Source organism: Scyliorhinus canicula, chromosome 8 (genome assembly GCF_902713615.1).
Source record: "Scyliorhinus canicula chromosome 8, sScyCan1.1, whole genome shotgun sequence".
Taxonomy (NCBI): domain Eukaryota; kingdom Metazoa; phylum Chordata; class Chondrichthyes; order Carcharhiniformes; family Scyliorhinidae; genus Scyliorhinus; species Scyliorhinus canicula.
In genome coordinates this window covers 189,415,201-189,436,310 of record NC_052153.1, presented here as the reverse complement: position 1 = coordinate 189,436,310, position 21,110 = coordinate 189,415,201, and the positions used below count along the sequence as shown (strand labels likewise).

The window sequence follows — 21,110 nt, the reverse complement described above, 5'->3', positions numbered from 1 at the left end:
AGGGATGCTACAGCCCCAGAGATTCCACCTGGCCTTGCTTTGTAGCCTGTGATCTCGTGTAAGCCCTGCCATAGATGTTGTGGGTTTGTGTCATTGGCGTGGGGACTCTAGTTTGATCCGGTATTGTCTTTTGGAGTCCCTGATGGCTTACATACGTCGTACCTGGATTTCTTATATAGGTCAAGGTCGTCAGACTTGAACTCCTCGTCCAGACACTTCAACAGCGAGTGAACCTTTTGGTGAGTGAGGTTTTTCCGATTGGGGAACACCCGTATTGTCTTCTTAGTATACAGTCCTCGACACACTTACTGATGACGTTGCGTACTCGTCCAGGGTGGCTGCCACAGCCTTGAATATGGATCAGTCCACAGTCTCCAAGCGGAGTATGTCCTCAGATTCTGCACGGTTTTCTTGACTGGCTCATCACGCTTGAGTTGCTGTTTGTAAGCCGGAAGTAGGAAGTACAGACCTGTGGTCAGATTTGCCAAAGTGTGATCAGGGAATGGCGTGGTAGGGCACCTTTGATGCTCGCTGTCGCAGTGGTCCAGGGTGTTTGCACCTCTGGTGGGGCAGGAGGATAATGTTGCTGGTAGTTTGGGTTGAATCCTCCTGAGGTTGGCCTGGTTGAAGTCTCCGTCCACGATTGTCAGTTCTTCAGGGTGATTTGTTTCTTGGTTGCTGATGGTGGAGTCTAGTTTCTCAAGTGCTTTCTTTGCTTCTGCCTGGGGTGGGATGTAGACAGCTGTGATGAATACACATGTGAATTCACATGGGAGGTAGAAAGGGCGACACTTCATAGTCAGGTATTCTATGTCTGGGGAGCAGTGGCACGCGAGGGACACCACATCCGAGCACCAGGAGGTGTTGATGAGGAGGCAAAACCCCCCGCCCTTCAGCTTGCTTGAGGCCATCATGCGGTCCATTAGGTGGATTGAAAAACCTTTGTGTTGGATGGCACAGTGTGGTGTGGCTGGAGTGAACCATGTCTCGATGAAGCAGAGCACACAGCAGTTCCTCACTTCACTCTGGGAGGTAAGTCTAGCGTTGAGGTCATCCAGCTTGTTCTCAATCGCCTTGGACGTTCGCCAGGAGTAGGCTGGGGAGAGGAGTCTGAGGCCGCGTAATTTAAGTCTCACATTTAAACCGATACGTCTACCTCGCTTTCTTGGTTGGCCGCTGCTCTTGGATGGAGGGCTGGCTTTGCGTAAGGTAGGTGGTTGCGTTCGGAGGGGTCGTGGATGATGGTGGTGGTGTCAGGCTCACTGGAGGGGGTTGTACGTGGGCCGTCTGGTCTCGTGGGGCGGCGAGGTCCTTCTTCCAGATCGTTAATGTATATTGTGAAAAGATGTGGTCCCAATATCAACCCTGAGGCACACCCACTAGTCACCCACTGCCACCCTGAAAAAGACCCATGATCTCCACTCTGCTCTCTGCAGTCAGCCAATCCTCTATCCATGCCAGTATCCAAACCTCTTTCTATGCCTGTCAAAGATGTGCAGGGTTAGGTGGATTGGCCATGCTAAATTGTCCTGAGGTTAGGTGGGGTTACTGGGTTACGGGAATAGGGTGGAGGTGTGGGCTTAAGTGGGGTGCTCTTTCCAAGAGCTGGTGCAGACTCGATGGGCCGAATGGCCTCTTCTGCACTGTAAATCTACGATTAACACCATGGGCTCCTAACTTATTAACAGCCTCTGATATGGCACCTTGTCAAAGGCCTTCTGGAAATCTAAATAGATCTAAATTGAGTTGTGGATATTCTATTGTTGAATAGAAATGTTTATCTGTGATAGATAAACATTTGGTCTAGCAGGGAATGCAGGAATATAGGGAGCAGGGAGAAAGTGGAGTTGAAGCTTAAGCTTGATGGTATTGAATGGCAGAGAAAGCTCACCTCCTGCTCCTATTTCTTGTTTTCTTGTGGTGTTTGGGTGTCAAAACATAGAAGGTTCAAGGCTGACTTTAGTTGTCAGTAGAGGAAGACGAACAAATGAGTGCTGATGTGGAGATGCCGGCGTTGGATGGGGTGAGCACAGTAAGAAGTCTTACAACAACAGGTTAAGTCCAAAGGTTTGTTTCAACATGAGCTTTCGGAGCACTGCTCCTTCCTCAGGTGAGTGTGTTCAGGTGAGGTGATTGAGATGGAGCTATTGAAAGATATTAGAAGGCATAAATAAAGTTAATATGGAGCCTTACTTCAATGGTTTACAGGAGTTGTAAGTCGACATTTTTGAATGAAACTTTTGAGGTAGATGCCAGGAAGAATTTATATCAAGCAATACTGCAGATGTGCAATCTAGAACATCGAACAATACAGCACAGAACAGGCCCTTCGGCCTCGATGTTGTGCCGAGCAATGATCACCCTACTCAACCCACGTATCCAACCCCCCTATACCCGTAACCCAAACCTCCCCCCCCCAACCTACTTTTTTAAGGACACTACGGGCAATTTAGCATAGCCAATCCACCTAACCCGCACATCTTTGGACTGTGGGAGGAAACCGGAGCACCCGGAGGAAACCCACGCACACACGGGGAGGACGTGCAGACTCCACACAGACAGTGACCCAGCCGGGAATCGAACCTGGGACCTGGAGCTGTGAAGCATTATGCTCACCACCATGCTACCGTGCTGCCCAGGAAGACAGTGGCGTAGTGGTATTTTCACTGGACTAGTAACCAGAGACCCAGAATAATGCTCTGGGGACCTGGGTTCGAATCTCACTATGGCAGATGGTGAAAATTGAATTCAGCAAGAATCTGGAATCAAAGTCTAAAAGGTCGAAAAGGTGACCATGAAACCATTGTCAATTGTCGTAAAAACCCATCTGGTTCATTAATGTCCTTTAGGGAAGGAAATCTGCCGTCCTTACTGGTCTGGTCTACATGTGACTCCAGACCCCACAACAATGTGGTTGATTCTTAAATGCCCCCAGGAATGGGCAATAATGCTGGCCTGCGACAACCTACATCCCATGAATAACTGTTTAAAAACAGACAATACTGGACCATCTCAGCAGCTGTGACAGCATCAGTGGAGAGAAGGGGGACGCGAACGTTTTGAGTCTGGATGACTCTGTCAAAGTGGAGAGAGCTGGAAATAGATTTATCCTGCAGTATAAATGGGGGAAGGGCTAGGGGCAGCAGGGCTGGATAGGAGGCCAGCGATAGGTGGAGATTGACAAAGATGTCGTGGACAGAAAGACAAAAGGAATGTAAATAGGGTGCTTAATTTTTAAAAAAATAATCTTTATTGTCACAAGTAGGCTTACATTAACACTGCAATGATGTTACTGTGAAAATCCCCTAGTCGCCACATTCCGGCGCCTGTTCGGGTACACAGAGGGAAAATTCAGAATGTCCAAATTCCGGAACAGCACGTCTTTCGGGACTCGAGGGAGGAAACTGGAGCACCCGGAGGAAACCCACGCAGACACGGAGAGAACGTGCAGACTCCGCACAAACAGTGACCCAAGTGGGAATCGAACCTGGGACACTGGCACTGTGAAGCAACTGTACTAACCATTGTGCAACCGTGCTGGTAGCTGAGGCTAAGAAGGGTGCTGATGGTGGCTTATTAGAAGATTAGAACATGCTAGTGGCAGAAGAAAGTTGAGCAGTATGTCAAAGGGCAACTAGGAACAAGGAACAAGTGGCCCACAAGTGGGGTGGGGTGGGAGGAGGGGGGACAGTGGTGAGAGAAAAAAACAGATCAATGGAAGATATGAAAATAAATTGATAGAAATAAAAATGGAGTGAAGGTGGAGGAGAGCGTTGACAGTCTGAAGTTATTGAACTCAATGTTAATGCCTATCACTGCTCTACACCCCCACCCAACAACAGTATAAATTGAACGCTATTTCCAGTTCTCTCCAGCTTTGATGAGTCATCCAGACTCAAAACGTTAGCTCCCATCTCTCTCCACAGATGCTGTCAGATCTGCGGAGATTGTCCAGTGTTTTCTGTTTTTGTTGTAGAAATTTATATTGGTTGTTTAAACTGTGACACGCTGAATAGGAAAATTGTGGGTTCAATTGTGGGGAGCAGAGGTAATGTCGTTGGAATAGTAATCCAGAACTAATGCTCCAGGGAACAGGAGTCCTGATCCCACCTTGGCAGCTGGTGAAATTTGTATTCAATTGATAATGCTGGAATTGAAAGTGAGTCTGACCATGACAACTATTGTCAATTGTTGTAATTGTTCACTAATACCTTTGAATGGAAGGCATCCTTACCATGTGACTCCAGATGCACAGCAATGTGGTTGATTCTTATAACTCAAGGGCAATTAAGGATGGACAAGAAATGTTGGCCTTATTGGCAATGCCCACATTCCATGAAAGAATAAAAAATAAATACCCACTTGAGGCTTCGGCATATAGTCCAGATTGACAATTGCAGCGCTGGAAGTGGTGCTTTTTGTATAAGATGTCAGACACTGAACCCATTCTCCCCTATCAATTAAATGTAAAACATTCACAGCAGTATTCAAGAAACAGGGAAGGTGTCCCAGCCAACATTTATCCCTCAACCGACTCCTAAAGCAGGTGATATGTTTATTTATTCCATTGTTGTCTGTTGTCTGTGGGAGCACAAATTTCCTGTCATGTTTCCCATATTACAATAGGGCCTGCACTTCAAATATAATTTATTAACAGTAAAGCACTTTGGAACATCCCAAAGCGATAAAAGGTGCTTCTTCTTCTTCTTCCTCGGCAGTCCCTTGCAGCACTAAAAATGAGTTTTCAGGTGACTGAAGAGTCCAATGCAAGATCTACAGCCTCTGTCACAGGTTGGGCAGAGGGTGGTTGGCGGAGTGGCTGGGTGGGGTGCCCCGATTGCCACGCGTTCCTTTCGCTGATTTAAAAAAAATAAATTTAGAGTACTCCATTTTTTTTCCAATTGAGGGGCAATTTTGCGTGGCCAATCCACCCACCCAGCACATAAGACCATAAGACCATAAGACATAGGAGCAGAATTAGGCCATTCGGCCCATCGAGTCTGCTCTGCCATTCTATCATGCCTGATATTTTTCTCATCCCCATTCTCCTGCCTTCTCCCCATAACCCCTGATCCCCTTATTAGTCAAGAACCTATCTACCTCTGTCTTCAAGACACTCAGTGATTTGGCCCCCACAGTCTTCTGCGGCAAAGAGTTCCACAGATTCATCACCCCCTGGCTGAAGAAATTCCTCCTTCTTCTCTGTTTTAAAGGATCGTCCCTTTAGTCTGAGATTGTGAGCTCCGCTTCTAGTTTTTCCTACAAGTGGAAACATCCTCTCCACGTTCACTCTGTCCATGCCAGAGCAGTATCCTGTAAGTCTCAATATTTCCCCCCCTCATCCTTCTAAACTCCGAGTACAGACCCACAGTCTTCAACCGTTCCTCATGTGACAAGCTCTTCATTAACTCCGAGTACAGACCCACAGTCTTCAACCGTTCCTCATGCGACAAGCTCTTCATTTCAGGGATCATTCTTGTGAACCTCCTCTGGACCCTTTCCAAAGCCAGCACATCCGTCCTTAGATACGGGGCCCAAAACCGCTCACAATACTCCAAATGGGGTCTGACCAGAGCCTTGTATAAACTCAGAAGTACATCCCTGGTCTTGTATTCTCACCCTCTCGACATGAATGCTAACATTGCATTTGCCTTCCTAACTGCTGACTGAACCTGCACGTTAACCTTAAGAGAATCATGAACAAGGACTCCCAAGTCCCTTTGTGCTTGGGTTGTGGGGGTGAGCCCCATGCAGGCACAGGGAGATGTGCAAACTCCACATGGACAGTGACCCGGGGCCGGGATCGTACCCTGGTCCTCGGCGCGATCCTTTTGCTGTTGACGCGTGGCTTCAGCTTGTTCTCGGTGATGAAACCCGAGGCATTCAGCCCCTTTTCCCGGATGCTTTTCCTCCACTTTGGGCCGTATTGGGCCAGGTGTCAGTGGGGATGATGCACTTTTTTTTAAAGGAGGCTTTTAGGACCTCCTTGAAATTTTTCCTCTGCCCTCCTGGGGCTCGGTTGCCGTGTCAAAACTCTGAGTAGAGTGCTTGTTTCGGGAATCATGTTTCAGGAATGCAGGCCTGAGCGGGAACACTGACATTGGTGAGCCTATCCTGTCAATGGTTTTGCAGGAACCTGTGTTCGCAACGCTGGTGGTGCTTCTCCAGGGGTTTGAGGTGCCTGCTGTACATGGTCCAAATCTCTGAGCCATAGAGGAGTGCAGGTATGACCACAGCTCTGGAGACCATGAGCTTAGTGCTGGGCCTGAGGTTCTGGTCTTCAAACACACTCTTCCTCAGGTGACTGAAAGCTGCAACAGCAAACTGAAGGTGGTGTTGAAACTCTGCCCTTGTTGACAGTAGGCTCCCAGGTATGGAAAGTACTCCACATTGTCCAAGGCCTTGTTGTGGATTTTGAATTGGGGGTGGAGGGCAGTGTGATGGGGGCAAGTTAGTAGATAGTGTAAGGCCCATGCTCTCATATGCCTCAGTAAAGATGTTGATGATGGCTTTGAGCTCAGCTTCCCAGTGTGTGCGAAATCGAGAATCATCTGCATACTTTAATTGAACCGCAGAGGATGAGACGACTTTGGATTTGGCCTGCAGGCGGCGGAGGTTGGACGGATTCCCATTTGTCTGTGGTTTAGCTCCACTCCAGCAGGGATCGTGCTGAGGTTGAGATGGAGCATTTCAGCAAGGAAGATTGATAAATGCAAGTCCTTGATAAATATGGCACAGTGCTCAGCGCTGCTGTCTCACAGCGGCAGGGACCCAGGTTCGATTCGGACTTTGGGTCACTGTCTGTGCGGAGTTTGCACTTTCTCCCCGTGTCTGCGTGGATTTCCTCCGGGTGCTCCGGTTTCCTCCCACAGTCCAAAGATGTGCAGGTTAGGTGGATTGACCATGATAAATTGCCCCTCAATGTCCAAAAGGTTAGGTGGGGTTACGAGGATAGGACAGCGGTATGGGCCTAGGTAGGGTGCCCGTTCAAAGGGTTGGTGCAGACTTGATGGACTGAATGGCCTCCTTCTGCACTGTAGCGATTCCGTTATTCTTTTATTAATTTTCAAAGAGTGATCATTGCCTGGAACAGTTTATCTACTGGAGGGGTGAAGACTAATCGAGGAACCCAGCATGGGGAAATGTAGACCTTTTTATGGATGGAAATGGGCTGAATGGCTTCACCCATCTGTAAAACGTTGATTTACAATATGTGAATTATTATTTCAGATGTATGTGTGGAAGACATACAGCGTTACCCTGAACAAAATCTATCCTGATCATATCCCAGTTTTCTCATCTGGAAGTCTATTTGGCATACTCACAATTTGACCTTGGGTCACTTAATATCATAAGTTTTACAAGTGTTGTAAATTTTCCCTCATTAACCAGATAAAGAATTTTCCATCTCTTTGGAAACTGGAAAGAAAAAGGGGACAGGTTAATGAAAACTAAAAGCTGCCTTGTGATGTCAGCACCATATATAATGTCTGCTGCGGCAAATTCAAAGCTTATGTTTTGGTGAAGTCATTTTGGTTTTCGAGTTTAATGAGCAGTTTGTTGAAAACGTTTACTTTCTGTACTGAGGCTGGTGATTTGGGGGACTTGAACAGCGATCTTCACTGAGCCCTTTTCTGTCTTAGTCTTTTCTTTTTGTTCTTACTTGTCAATTAATTTTTTGCTTCTGTAAAGGTTTGCTGTAATTTACACACTGCTCCTTGCCATCGTGAAATTTCAAAAAGAAAACAGCACTTGAATTTCAGCAGCACACTAGCCTTTCACCTGGGTGACGTGTGAGAGTTTGTGGAAATGTAAATCACAATAAAGACTAGAATGTACAATACCAGCAGGGCAATCCCCAAAACAACACTCAAAACTACAACTCCCATTGCACTCTCCATACATCACTACAATCAATATCTTCTGAAGGGTTGTTGGACCCATGGAATTGTGGGAATGTAGTTCACTTTTCCCATTGCACCTGCCAAAGATATAAAGGCACTGGAGGAAATCAAGAGTTGGGGTGGAGCAGGTGTTCGGAGTCAGGGTGGGTGGGTGGGTGGGGAGAGTGACGGTGGGAGAGGCTGAGAATCCCAACAGTGCTGAAAGAGACCATTCAGCCCATTGAGTCCGTACCGATCTTCTGAAAGAACACCTTACCGAGACCCACTCCTCCGCCCTAGCCCTGTAGCCTGCACTTAACCTGCACATCTTTGGACAATAAGGGGCAATTTTTTAAAGCATGGTCAATCCAACTAACCGGCACATCTTTGGACTGTGAGGAAGAAACCGGAACACCCGGAGAAAGCCCACGGAGACACTGGGAGAAAGTGCAAACTCCACACAGCCACCCAAGGCTGGAAAAAAACCCCGGTCCCCGGCGCAGTGAGGGAGCAGTGCTAACTACTGTGCCACCGTGCTGTCCAGAAAAGAGCAGAGTGGGGGGTGGGGGGAACTAAGGGGTACAAATAAAGAGTTGAACCCTCAAAACAAGAAAAAATAGAAGCGGCCTACCCTGTGGGTCGGGAAACTAAGAGCCTTGGGTGGAAATGAAGAAGTAAATAGTCAGGGGCTTAAAGAAAGCAAAAAAAAAAGTAAGTGTAGGGAAGATTGAAAGGATTAAGGATACCAAGAGGCCTGAAGGGAGAAAACGTAGGGTTGGAAGGTTCAAGAAAGGATGAAGAGTGGGAAAAGATTGAAATGTCAAAGGAGAAAAGATGGATGGGTTGAAGAAGAAGGAAAGACCAGGGGGGTAGGAAAGGTTTGAGAAAGAAAGACTGAGAGATCCAGATTGGGGGGGGGGAGGGGCAGGGAGCGAGGAACTACAATGACCAGGGGGCAGCGCGGGCGGCGGACGGCGCAGGCGCGACCAGCCGGCGCGGTGGCCGCCGGGATAGGGCCCTGCACTCGCCGCCATATTGGAATCGGTTCGGATCCTGTCAGAGGCGCTGGGAGCGGAGCCGAGCCCGGGCCCGGAGCAAAGAGCGCGGCTGTCGGCAGCTCTGCCCTTCTTGAGTCGGCGGCCGGGCAGGGAAATAGAGGGAGGGGAAGAGAGAGAGAAAAAAAAATAAACAAACAAGCAAGCAAACAAACAAAACAAGAAGCCCCTCCGAACAATATAATCGGGGAGGAGAGAGAGAGAGAGAGAGAGGGGAGGAACGAAGAGCCCGAAAGGAGAGGGGACGGGTTCTCTCTCTCTCTCTTCACCCTCCTCCACCCTTCCCTCCATCATCCTCCCCTCCCGGACAGCCTGCCCCCCCCCCGGGCCGGGCCCTCAGCCTCTCCTCCCCCCTGCCCGCCAAACCCCCTCACTCACGGCCCACACAGTCGCAATGAGCCCGGCCGACGCCAAACGGGCGAAGAGGAGGAAAAATAAGCGGGGCGGTGGCAAGGCGGCGGTGAGCCGTCAACAAAAAAGCCTGGCGCCCTCGTCCAGCAACGGGAGCGGCGGCGGGACCAACGGCACCTTACACGGGGAGGTAAAGGAGGGAGGCGTGCAGCCTCTTGCATTACTAATATTTATTTATATAAATGTGTGTGTTACAGGCCGGGAGGGGAGGGGGGGGGGGGGGGGGGGGGCAGAGTAACCCACACAACAAAAACTAGCCGCTGTTCCCAGAGAGGGACACGTAAAGGGCGTTGTAAACTCAGCCTCGGTCTCTAGGCCTTTGCTACCTGCAACTCTGAAACCCTGCAGCTCCCAAAGCGTTTAAAATATTGAATCACCCCCCCCCCCCCCCCCCCCATACTCCCAAAGAGGCTGCCCTCTCTATTTAATCCAAGCTTGAGAGCATCTTTAACTTATCCCCCCCCCCCCCCTCTGTGTGTCTCTCACTCACACAAAAGTAGTTTGCACTATAATCCCATGGAGTGCATTAATACATTTTCCACTCCAGTTTTTTGAGTGTCTGACCATCTCTTGAATTTCGACTGGTCTCAATTTGTGCATCTTTATTATTTTTTGAAGCTTACCTGTGATTTTTTTTATTTTTACATGGCAGGGTTTATTTGGATTTCTGCATTTTCTATTTTGTTTCTCCTCTGTATTTCAATTTTTTATATTTTTCTTGAAATTGACAGTGTATTGCATTTGGAAGAATATTTTACATAACTGCAGTATACTCTCCCAGGACTGCTTATTATGGCATATCAGTGTTGTTTTGTCAGGTCTGGTGCTTCTCGTAGCCAGAATAACGTTTCAGGAAGATTTTGCAAATAAATATTGCACTAGGACAGCTGGTAATACACTTTCTTATCAATGGTATGGGTTATGAAAATGTCTTTGTCAATCAAATTTAGAAAGTGTTTACAGTTTCACTGCTTGGTAGCAAAACAAATTCTTGTGTTTACTTTGAACTTGACCACAGATCTTGGCAGAAAGTTATCCTTTCTAATGGGGTTTCATACACAAAATTGACTTCTGATGTGCAATTTTGATCTTGAAAGCCGTTGTTTGATTTTCTAGTTTTGAAATAAACAATTCAATGCTGTGATTTTAGAAACTTTGAATTTTGAAACTTTGTGTGCCACATAAGATGCAAGAAGAATCTGAGGTGCTTGTTAGAGCAACAGTTTGAATATAGTTTGTGCCTATGACATAGGAAAATGGATCTCGAGGTGATGAAGGTACTTCATAGAACCCTAATAGACAAGGAGGTATTTAGAGGGTTGATTAAAACTTGGTCGAAGGTACATTTTGGTGAGGATCTTTGAGGAGGAGAGAGAGGCAGAGGTTTAAGGAGGGAATTTCAGAGCTTTGGGTGGTGGGAGGGGAAGGGCTGCGGTGGAATGCTTCTTTCTTGGCGGATTTGACCACAAGTATTTTTAAATGGACCAGACATCAGTGTAGTTCAGTGTGCATAGGGGTAATGGGTGACTAGAGCATGGAGTTAGGATATAGGTTGCAGAGTTTTGGATCAGCCCAAATTTATGGAAGATAGAAGTTGCAAGGGCATTGGTCGCAAAGTCTGGTAGTAGCAAAGACATCAATGAAGGTTTCTGCAACAGATGGGCTGAGCAGAGACAGGTGATGTGGAGATGGAAGCAGGTGGCCTTTGATATGGAGAAATCGGGAGCTTCGGTTTAAGTATCACAAATTTACATATGGCGCTTCAGACATATGCAAGTACTTCAGCTAAAGTTACAATAGGATCGGTTGCAAAATAACCAAATCAGAATTTGGTTTAATGACAATCTTCCATTTTTTATATAGTCTATGGTCTTACATAGGCATAAGCATTCAAATAAAACTGCTTTACTTTGCAAGTTATTTAGTACAAATTCCTGTCTTCCACAAAGTGCCCATTCATTTATATACAGCAGATGGCAAAAAAAATATTTTGTGCTCTGACATGGAATAGTTTACTTTAGTTGAAATTTATGTGCATTTATGTTTTACATTTTCTATAATCCAATTTTATTTCAAATTTGCTTTCAGATCCTGCTTCATAATTTCACTCTTTGGATCTTGATAATTTCTGAAAAATTAGATGAGTTTTAAAAACCTATCTGTTGTTCATTCTATTTAAAAAATCTTTTGTTCCAAATCTCCTAATCTTGGTCATTGCGATACTTGATTTGGAGAAATTTGGTGAATTAAGTATGTATACAGATTGTGTATATGTACATCGGGGCTTACCAGATCAGTTGTAAGTGATGTGATTTTGCTAATTGAGCACACAGATGAACAGAAACTAGTGTGCGATGTAAAGCAACAAATGTCATCATTTTAGACACTTGAGATCCTTCTGTAAGCTGGGTGAGCAGTTCACAGGTGTGCAGTGAAGCGCTGAAACTTTAATTCATTGAGCGGGGACAGCATAAACCATGAAAAATAAGTTACCATTGGTTTCTTGTTGATTTGAAAGATTGACACTGATCAGGGAGAAAGTCAGTTACTGTACTCCTATGCACTACCAGAAATCCTGTTATATAAGATGTTGTGTACTTGTGACTGATTATTCGCAATAACCTTTCATGCGCAGAGTGGGTAGTTGAAATCACTTTTGTTGACTTGGTTATTTTAAGATTTGTTCGGTACTCTGGAATCTGAAAAAAATGAGAAGAATCCTCAAAATTATTCATTTGCTCTAACTTTTATAGATTAGTGTCAGTAAGTTTTGTTTTCAAGACTGTCCACTTTAAGCTTATACCTCATCGATTTTTAGATTACTCTGAAATGTGTGCATTTGAAAGCTTAATTGATAGAATAAACCATAATCTACTTGATTGGCGGAGCAGGCTCGAGGGGCCAAATGGCCTATCCTGCTCTGTTGCAAAAAATATAACTTTTGGATGTATAATTTTACACCGTTTGTTTGAACAACAATGCCAACATAAACACTGATACTTTTGAATTGGTGTGTCTGTCATCGCTGATAGATTCTGTACAATTTTCTGGCCAATACCGCACCCTATCTGATTGTCTAGTTTCTTTATCTCAAAGATCACATTGCAATGCGATTTAATGCACATGCATTATGTTAGTTTGCTGGGAAATATAATCAAGTAATGTAATAATAGTTTTTGCCCTCTGACCCTGCTGTTTGAATCAAATGTTTGGGATGCTGAGGGTGGATGTGGAAATAATGTTTTCTCTTGTGGGAGAATCTAGATCTAGGAGTCACTTGTTTAAAATAAGGGGTTCCTCATTTTAAGAGGACGAGAAATCTTTTTCTGAGGGATGAGCGTCTTTGGAGCTCTTCCTCAAAAGGCAGTGGAAGCAGAGTCTTTGAATATTTTTAAGGCAGAGCTAGATAGATTCTTGATGAACAAGGGGTGAAAGGTTGATAGGCTTAGGATGGAAAGTGGAGTAGAGGTTACAGTCTGGTCAGCCAGGATCTTATTGAATGGCGGAGCAGGCCCGAGCGGCCGAGTGGCCTACTCCTAATTTGTATGTTTCCATTCTTGCCACACTTCAACTTTCCGATCATACCAACAAAGTTACTTCAAAGGAAGAATCCAGTCTGTTTCCATAAAATCCTATGTATTATTTGAAAAAACCTCATTCCACCATTGTAAATACCACGTGCAATTTTGGGTACTTCATGGTAGGGGTCATGGCAAAAGTGCAATTTAGATTCGCTAGAATGACACTAGAAAATTGAGGAATCTTTTACTGAAGCTGAGAAAATTAGGGAGTGGTGGGGAGAAGTATTAAATTGAGAGGATTTGTGAAAAGAATGAAAGGTAGTTTTCACTGGTGTCTCAGTTGCAAGAATGGCATAAAACCCGAAAACAAAGAGCAAGGTTAGAAGAAACAAGAATATAAGATAAACATCAGGAGAACATGAGAATGTAAGAAGTGCAGGAGTCGATCATAGCATGTTGAGCCTTCTCCTTAATATGATCATGGCTGATCTTTGGCTCAGGTCCACGCTTCATGGGAAGACTCTCATCTGAAGAACCAATGCAGGTATATCCATCCTTAAATATGGAAATCAAAGCTTCACACAGCATTCCAGGTATGTTTTCACATTTGCAGCAAGACTTTATTCTTGTATTCCAAGCCCCTGCAATGAAGGCCAAACTGTGTAAGGCTCTTGTCAGACCCCATTTGGTGTATTGTGAGCAGTTTTGGGCCCCGTATCTAAGGAAGGATGAGCTGGCCTTGGAAAGGGCCCAGAGGAGGTTTGCAAGAATGATTCCTGGAATGAACAGCTTATCGTACGAGGAACGGTTGAAGGCTCTGGGTCTGTACTCGTTGGAGTTTAGAAGGATGAGGGGGGCTCGTATTGTAACTTACAGGATACTGCAAGGCCTGGACAGAGTGGAGAGGATTTTTCCACTTGTAGGAAAAAGTAGAAGCAATCTCAGACTAAAGGGACGACCCTATAAAACAGAGATGAGGAGGAATTTCTTCAACCAGAGGGTGGTGAATCTGTGGAATTCTGTGAATTTAGAACATAGTGCAGAAGGAGGCCATTCGGCCCATCGAGTCTGCACCGACCCACATATGCCCTCACTTCCACGCTATCCCAGTAACCCACTAACCTCTCCTAACCTTTATGGTCACTAAGGGAAATTTATCATGGCCAATCCACCTAACATGCACGTCTTAGGACTGTGGGAGGGAATCGGAGAACCTGGAGGAAACCCACGCAGACACTGGGAGAACGTGCAGACTCCGCACAGACAGTGACCCAGCGAGGAATCGAACCTGGGACCCTGGCACTGTGAAGCCACAGTGTTATCCACTTGTGCTACCGTGCTTTGCCGCAGAAGGCTGTGGAGGCCAAATCACTGAGTGTCTTTAAGACAGAGATAGATAATCAAGGCAAAGTGGGAGGAAGAGTTGGGAGAGGTATGGAGGACAGGTTCTGGTGTGAGGTGCTCTGGAGGGTGAATACCTCCACATCGTCTGCGAGGTTGGGGCTGATAAAGCTGAAGGTAGTATTTAGAGAACACCTTACAAGGACGAGGATGAGCCAGCTCTTTTAGGGGGTGAACGTTGCGGGGGAGGACCCGCAAACCACGTTCATGTGTTTTGGTTCTGTCCAAAGCTGGAGGATTACTGGGTGGAGGTGTTTAGGGTAATCTCTAAAGTGGTGCACGTGAAACTGGGCCAGGGGCCTTGGGAGGCCATATTTGGGGTGTCGGACCAGCCGGGGTTGGAAACGGGCGCGGAGGCAGATGTTGTAGCCTTTGCCTCGTTGATCGCCCGAGGGCGGATCCTGCTAGAGTGGAGATCAACCTCTCCACCCTGTGCCCTGGAATGGTGGGGAGGCCTGCTGGAATTCTTAAACGCTTGAAAAGGTCAAATTTGAGCTGGGGGAAGGATGAATGGGTTCTACAATTCATCAGCATTATTCATTATGAACTTTCGAGAATTGGAGCACATCGAACATTAGGGGGGCTGTGGGGAGGGGGACTGTATGTGTTCGTGGTGACTATGGGTGATTCCTTTTTGTCATTTGTTTATATTAACATGCGGGCCAATGTCGGGTTTGGTGGGAGGATGGGATTGTTGTTAATGATATGGGGATTGACATTACATTCGTTACTGATTATTGTTTATTGTTGGATGTAAATTTGGAAGAAAATGTGAAAAAGGAGAATAAAAAAAAAAGATAGGTTCTTAATTAATAAGCAGATCAATGGTTGTGGGGGAAAGGCAGGAGAATGGGGATGAGAAAAATATCAGCCATGATTGAATGGCGGAGCAGACTCGATAGGCCAAGTGGCCTAATTCTGCTCCTATGTCTTGTGGTCTTATGCCATTTGCTTTCCAGATGGTTGCTGTACCTGCATGCTAATTTCCTGCTCCTTAAAGGAGTACACTCAGTACCGTCAACGTTTACAATTTTTACACTTTAAAAAAAAAGTTATTTCTATTCTTAAGACCAAAATGAATCATCTCCTACTTTCCCACATTGTATTCTATCTGCTAGCTAGTTACCCACTCACTTAATCCTTTCTATACATTTGTGCTGACTCTTTGTGTCCTCCTCACAGTTTGCATTCCCACCTAGCTTTGTACTGTCATCAAACTTGGATATATTACTCTATCTCTTGTACAGTCATTAATATAGTTTCAATAGAGCTGAGACCCCAGCACTGACCCTTACACAATCCACTAGTCACAGCTTGCCAAACTGAAAATGCTCTGTTTATCCCTATACGTGCTTCCTGTTCAAGCGTAGGCCGTATGACCCATTGACCATGCTCTGTTGTTCACAAAGTTCATGACTGATCTTCTCAGCGTCACTTTCCTGCACTATCCCCAGGTCCATTGACTCCCTTAGCGTCCAGTTCTTGAAAATACTCGACGAGCATTCACAGCCTTCTGCAGTAGAGAATTTAATTCACCACCTTCAACGTGAAGAAATCATTCCTCATTTAAACAGTGACTACAAAACTACATAATTGGCTGTTAAGTGCTTTGGGACGACTTGAGGTGAAAGGCTCTAGATAAATGCAAGACATTCTTTCATCACGGTCCTAAATAGCTGACCCCTTTGCTCTGAGACTGATCCCTAGTTCTGGATCGGGAGAAATGTATTCATGCCAAGGTTTATTGAGATATGGTATCACAAGTGGTAGCGGAATCACTTACATTAAAAGTGAGTGAGATAAATATTTGAAGAATATTGAAGGTATGGCGAAACAGGATTAGAATCGAAGACTGGTGATAAGTTAACATTGGAACTGGTACAATGGGTCAAATGCCCTGCACTGGCGTGCAGCTCGCCAAAGCTTGCTGCCAGAGCATGCAGTTATGAAATGGCACTGTTCTCTTGGAGAACAATAGTGAGGTATTCCTTAGAGAAATGAACTGAACTCATTTAACACACAAACTTCTGTTACCTGGAATTGACACTTAATTAAATGAAATAAATAATTATATATTGTGGTTTAGATCCACATTATGGTTTAGATTTAGTCATTGATTCTAATTAAGGATAATATTCTCATCTGAGTTTCTGGCACGTTCTACTGCTGGGCGCTTCAGAAGATATTGAGTTGATGTTATTTTGTGAAATTCTTCATTTCAGTTTAACTGGAGGCTAATGTTTTGGAGGGGAAAGTAAAATATCTCAATGTATGGGACAGCAATGAGAGTGTATTCTCATGGCCTACATCTGCCCCTAAGTCCTATGTAATTGGTATGTTCATATTTGGGAGAAGATGGGGAAGTAGAGGCCACAATTAGATGGACCACAACCTGATCAATTGGTGGAGGAGCCCCGAGGGGCTGAATGAACTACTCCTACTTTGTGTGCTCATATGAAAAAAAATTCAGTTTCACGAGGTAAAAATTGAAAATGATTGTGCTCTGCAAGAGATTCCCTATGCCAACCCTGTAACATTAAGTTAAAACTGAATTTCAGTTGCATTTGTAGGCTAAAAATGGTCTGAATAGCTAAGTTGGGGATTTGAGAAATGTGCAACCTGAATAGTGCAACACAGCTTTGTGATACCTGCACCTATATTTAGAGTTGCCATGCATTTGTCATTCCATGTCAGGACCTAACCAGATGGACAGCAGTGGTTCAAGCAGGCCACTCACCGCCACCGTCTCCAGGGTAATTTGGGCAGGGCAATGAATGCTGGCCTTGCTAGTGATGTCCACATCCCATGAAACATAAAAATAAAACCAGGGTAGACCATTTGGCCCCTCAAACCAGCTCACCCAGTCAGTAGAATCATGGCTGATCTGATTGTGGCCTCCATAACCCTTGACTCACTTGTAGATCAACAATTTCTGTGCCAACTTTGAATATATTCCATGTCCCAGCATCCCCTGCTCTCTGGGGGAGAAAATACCTGAGATGGATGACCTTCTGAGATAAGAAATTCCATCCTCATTAAACCTTATTCTCTAATTCTAGATTCACCCACATGAGGAAATATCCTCTCAGTATCTATCCTGTCAAGCCCCCTCAGAATCCTTTGTTTCAATAAGATTACCTCTCATTCTTTCAAATTCCCAATGGATACAGGCCCATCCTGCTGAACATTTCTTCATAAGACAGTCCCATCATCCCAGAATCAGCCTACTGAATATTCTCTGGAATGCCTCCAATGCTAGTAATTCATCCTCCAGGGATATGGGCTCTGAATTGCCCATCCTTAATCACCCTTGTGAAATTAATGGTGCATTGCCGACTTGAACTGGTGCAACCTGTGTGGTGAAAGCACTCCCTCAGTGCGAGCGTGCAATTGTGCACCTTGTTAAGCCATTTCAGAGGGTAGGAAAGAGTTGACCACATTGCAGTTGGTCTGAAAACCCATACCGAATAAGGAGGGCAGGTTGCCTTCCCGAAAGGACATAAGTGATTCAGTGATTATATTAATGGCAGTCCAATAGTTTCAATGTTAACATAATTGATGCTGTCTTTTTATTCCAGGTTTAGTTAGTTGATTGAATTTAAGTTCCCCAATTGCCAAGGATAAGATTTCAACTCAAGCCTCTGGACCATTAGTTCAGTAGCACTATATAACTGTACCCTGTCACAATCAAATCCAATTTAAAAATAGTATAATGTGAGGGTAGTTCCACCCCGACTTGGAAATATATCGGCGTTCCTTCACTGTTGCTGGGGCAAAATCCTGGAACTCTCTCCCTAACAGCATAGTGGGGGTACCTACTCCTGATGGACTGCAGCGATTCAAGAAGACAACTCATCATCTTCTGAAGGGTAACTAGGGACGGGCAATAAGTATTGGCCTATCGAGTGACGCCCACATCCCATAAATTAATTTTTAAAATGTGGTTTTCCATCATCAGGATGTTGTCTACCAGGTGCATAAAGGAAGTTGTATCTTCGAATACAGGAGCAAGGAATTGAACAGGATGGAAGGATAAATCATTGTGTTCCATTCATGGTCTCAACTTTTTAAAATCAAAATCCAAACTGCATTGTCGCTTGCATTTCTCAGCTGCTTTTAGGAATAGAAATGAGTGTCCGGTTTTCTCCCTGAATTGCTCCTGCTGTGGCTGTCTTAGACCATGCAGCCGTACTCAGCTGAGACTGTGCTGTGGTCTAAGTTCTGACCTCACTCTGACTGCTAACTGGCAGGAAGCTCAGCTCATCTGCTGATACTCATCCATATCATTGTTTCTTCCAGGCCTGATTATTCCAGTGCTCTCCTGGCCCATTTCACCGTGTTAGCTTGAGCTCATTGAAAGCTCTGCATGTGCCCTGACTTGCACCAGATCTGCTTCAGCCATCACCCCTGTGCTCATTGACAACAGCCTGAAAATGCCTCAATTTTTAACATTTTCATCCTTGTTTTCAAATCCTTTCATGGCCCTGCCCCCTTCTGTAATCTCCTCTCGCTTTACAACTGCACTTTTCCAATTCTACTCTTGAGCATCCTGAATTTTCATCACTTCACCATTGTCACCTGTGCCTTAAGTTATTTACATCCAAAGTTCTGGAATTCCATCCCAAAACTTCTGTGCCTCTTTCTCCTCAAAACTACTTCTACAAAGTTAACTTTGAGCTATTGTTCACCTGTTGTAATGTGGCTTGGTGAAAAATCTGTTAACTTTCTTGGAATGTTTTACTTGTTAAAGCTGCTATATAAATGTGAGTTTGTGAGGCCTGTTTGCTGCATTGTAGAGTTATAGCTGCTTCATGGCCTAGCAGCTTGAGAGGAATAACCGGTGAGAGCAGAGATTTGTCCTTGCTTGCAGAAAGTCACGTCATGTTCTCTGCTTGTGTAGCCATGGCAGAGGCAGCAAATTTTTTATATATACTTTGACAGGGTGTGTGTATTACTGGTGAGACCAGCATTTATTGCCCATTCCCAATTGCCCATGACGCATTGATGGTGAACCAACTTATTGAACTGCTGCAATCCATGTGATGTAAGTACATCTCCAGAGTTGTTAGGAAGGGGGTTCCAGGATTTTGACCCAGCATCAGTAAAGGAATAGCAAATTAGTTCCAAGTCAGGATGCTGAGCGACTTGGAGGATGGTGTTCCCAGAAATTTGCTGCCCATGTCCTTCTAGGCGATTGATGTTGCATGTTTGGCAGGAGCCTTCGTGAGTTGCTGCAGTGAATCTTGTAGATGGTACACGCTGCCGCCTCTGTGCATCAGTAGTGGAGCGAGTGAATGTTTAAGATGGTGAGAGGCATGCCGTGTTGATGGTGGACAGGCTTTGGCGAGTTGGGAGATGAGCTACCCGTTGTAGGATTCCTATCTGACCTGCTCTGGCAGCCACAGTATTTAAGGCTGGTGCAGTTCAGTTTCTGTTAGTGATAACCCCCAGGATATTGATAGTGGGGGATTCAGTGATGTTAATGCCAGGGGCTTTGTCTTTTTTGAGATGGTCATTGCTTTATATTTGTGTCACTTGTCATGTATCAGCCCAAACCTGAATGTTGTCCAAATCTTGTTGCATCTGGACAGGGACTGCTTTGACATGAGTTGTGAATGGTGCTGAATGCTGTGCAATAGTCAGTGAACATCCCTACATCTGATCTTATGATGGAAGGAAGGTCATTGATGAAACATTTGAAGATGGTCGGGCCTGGACACTACTCTGAAGAATTCCTGGAGTGATGTCCTGGGACTGAGATGATTGGTCTCTAACAACTATCCTTTTTGCTAGGTATCACTCCAATCAGTGGAGAGCTTCCCCCTGATTCCCATTGACTCCAGTTCTGCTAATTAAGGCTCCTTGATTTCACACTTGGTCAAATGGGGCTTTGATGTGAAGGACAGTCACTGTCACCTCATCTCTTGAGTTCAGCTCTTTTGTTTAGATAAAGGCTGTAATGAGGTCAGGAGGGAGTGGCCCTGGTGAAACCCAAATTGTCAGTGAGCAGAAAGGGAAAATGCTGGAAAATCTCAGCAAGTCTGGCAGCATCTGTAGGGAGAGAAAAGAGCTAACGTTTCGAGTCTGATGACTTTTTGTCAAAGCTAACTTCAGCTTTGACAAAGAGTAATCGGACTCGAAACGTTAGCTCTTTTCTCTCCCTACAGATGCTGCCAGACTTGCTGAGATTTTCCAGCATTTTCCCTTTCATTTCAGATTCCAGCATCCGCAGTAATTTGCTTTTCTGTCAGTGAGCAGGTTACTGATAAGTAACTGCTGTTTGATAGCACTGTCGATGTACGCTTCCATCACTTTTGTTGATGATCAAGAGTAGACTGGTGATGTGGCAGTTGACTAGGTTGAAATTGTCCTGCTTTCTGTGAACTGAGTGGAAATCATGAACACAACCTGCACCATTCTTTCATGAGGTGGTGTGGAGATTTGTATTGCTACTAATTGTGCATGATGAGAAATGCTTATAATGGGATTCTGAGTTTGGCAATCTATTCAATGGCCTCCTGAGATGTTGAATGGAAAAATGAGCTGCCTCGCTCAAAGTTGACTAGATGTCTTCCATGGTCTGAGAATCATGACACCATTGCTTGCATTGGTTTGAGAAGCTTTTTGAATTGGAAGTCAAGTTAGGAAATTGATAATATGTCCCATTAAAGGCTTAAATATTATCCTTGCCTTGGATTTATTTTATATAATTTTTGGCCTGGGGATTAAGTTCTTGCCATTCTTTTGCATTCATTTTCTTAAATGAAATAAACGTATATATTATATTATCATATATTGATATATAGATATATGGACAGGTTAGGTGAGTGAGCCAAATT

General features: G+C 44.9%; 1 protein-coding gene across 2 annotated transcripts in view; it reads left to right on the top strand.

Annotated features, from left to right (window-relative positions):
* The first annotated feature begins 8,919 nt into the window (after window positions 1–8,919).
* Window positions 8,920–21,110, top strand: part of fam193a (family with sequence similarity 193 member A) — a 266,074-nt gene continuing 253,883 nt past the window's right edge. For both annotated transcript variants that reach the window (XM_038805884.1, XM_038805883.1), the window contains exon 1: window positions 8,920–9,479. In XM_038805884.1, coding sequence (XP_038661812.1) covers window positions 9,333–9,479 — 147 coding nt within the window. In that variant the 5' untranslated portion in view covers window positions 8,920–9,332. The remainder of the gene's footprint in view (window positions 9,480–21,110) is intronic.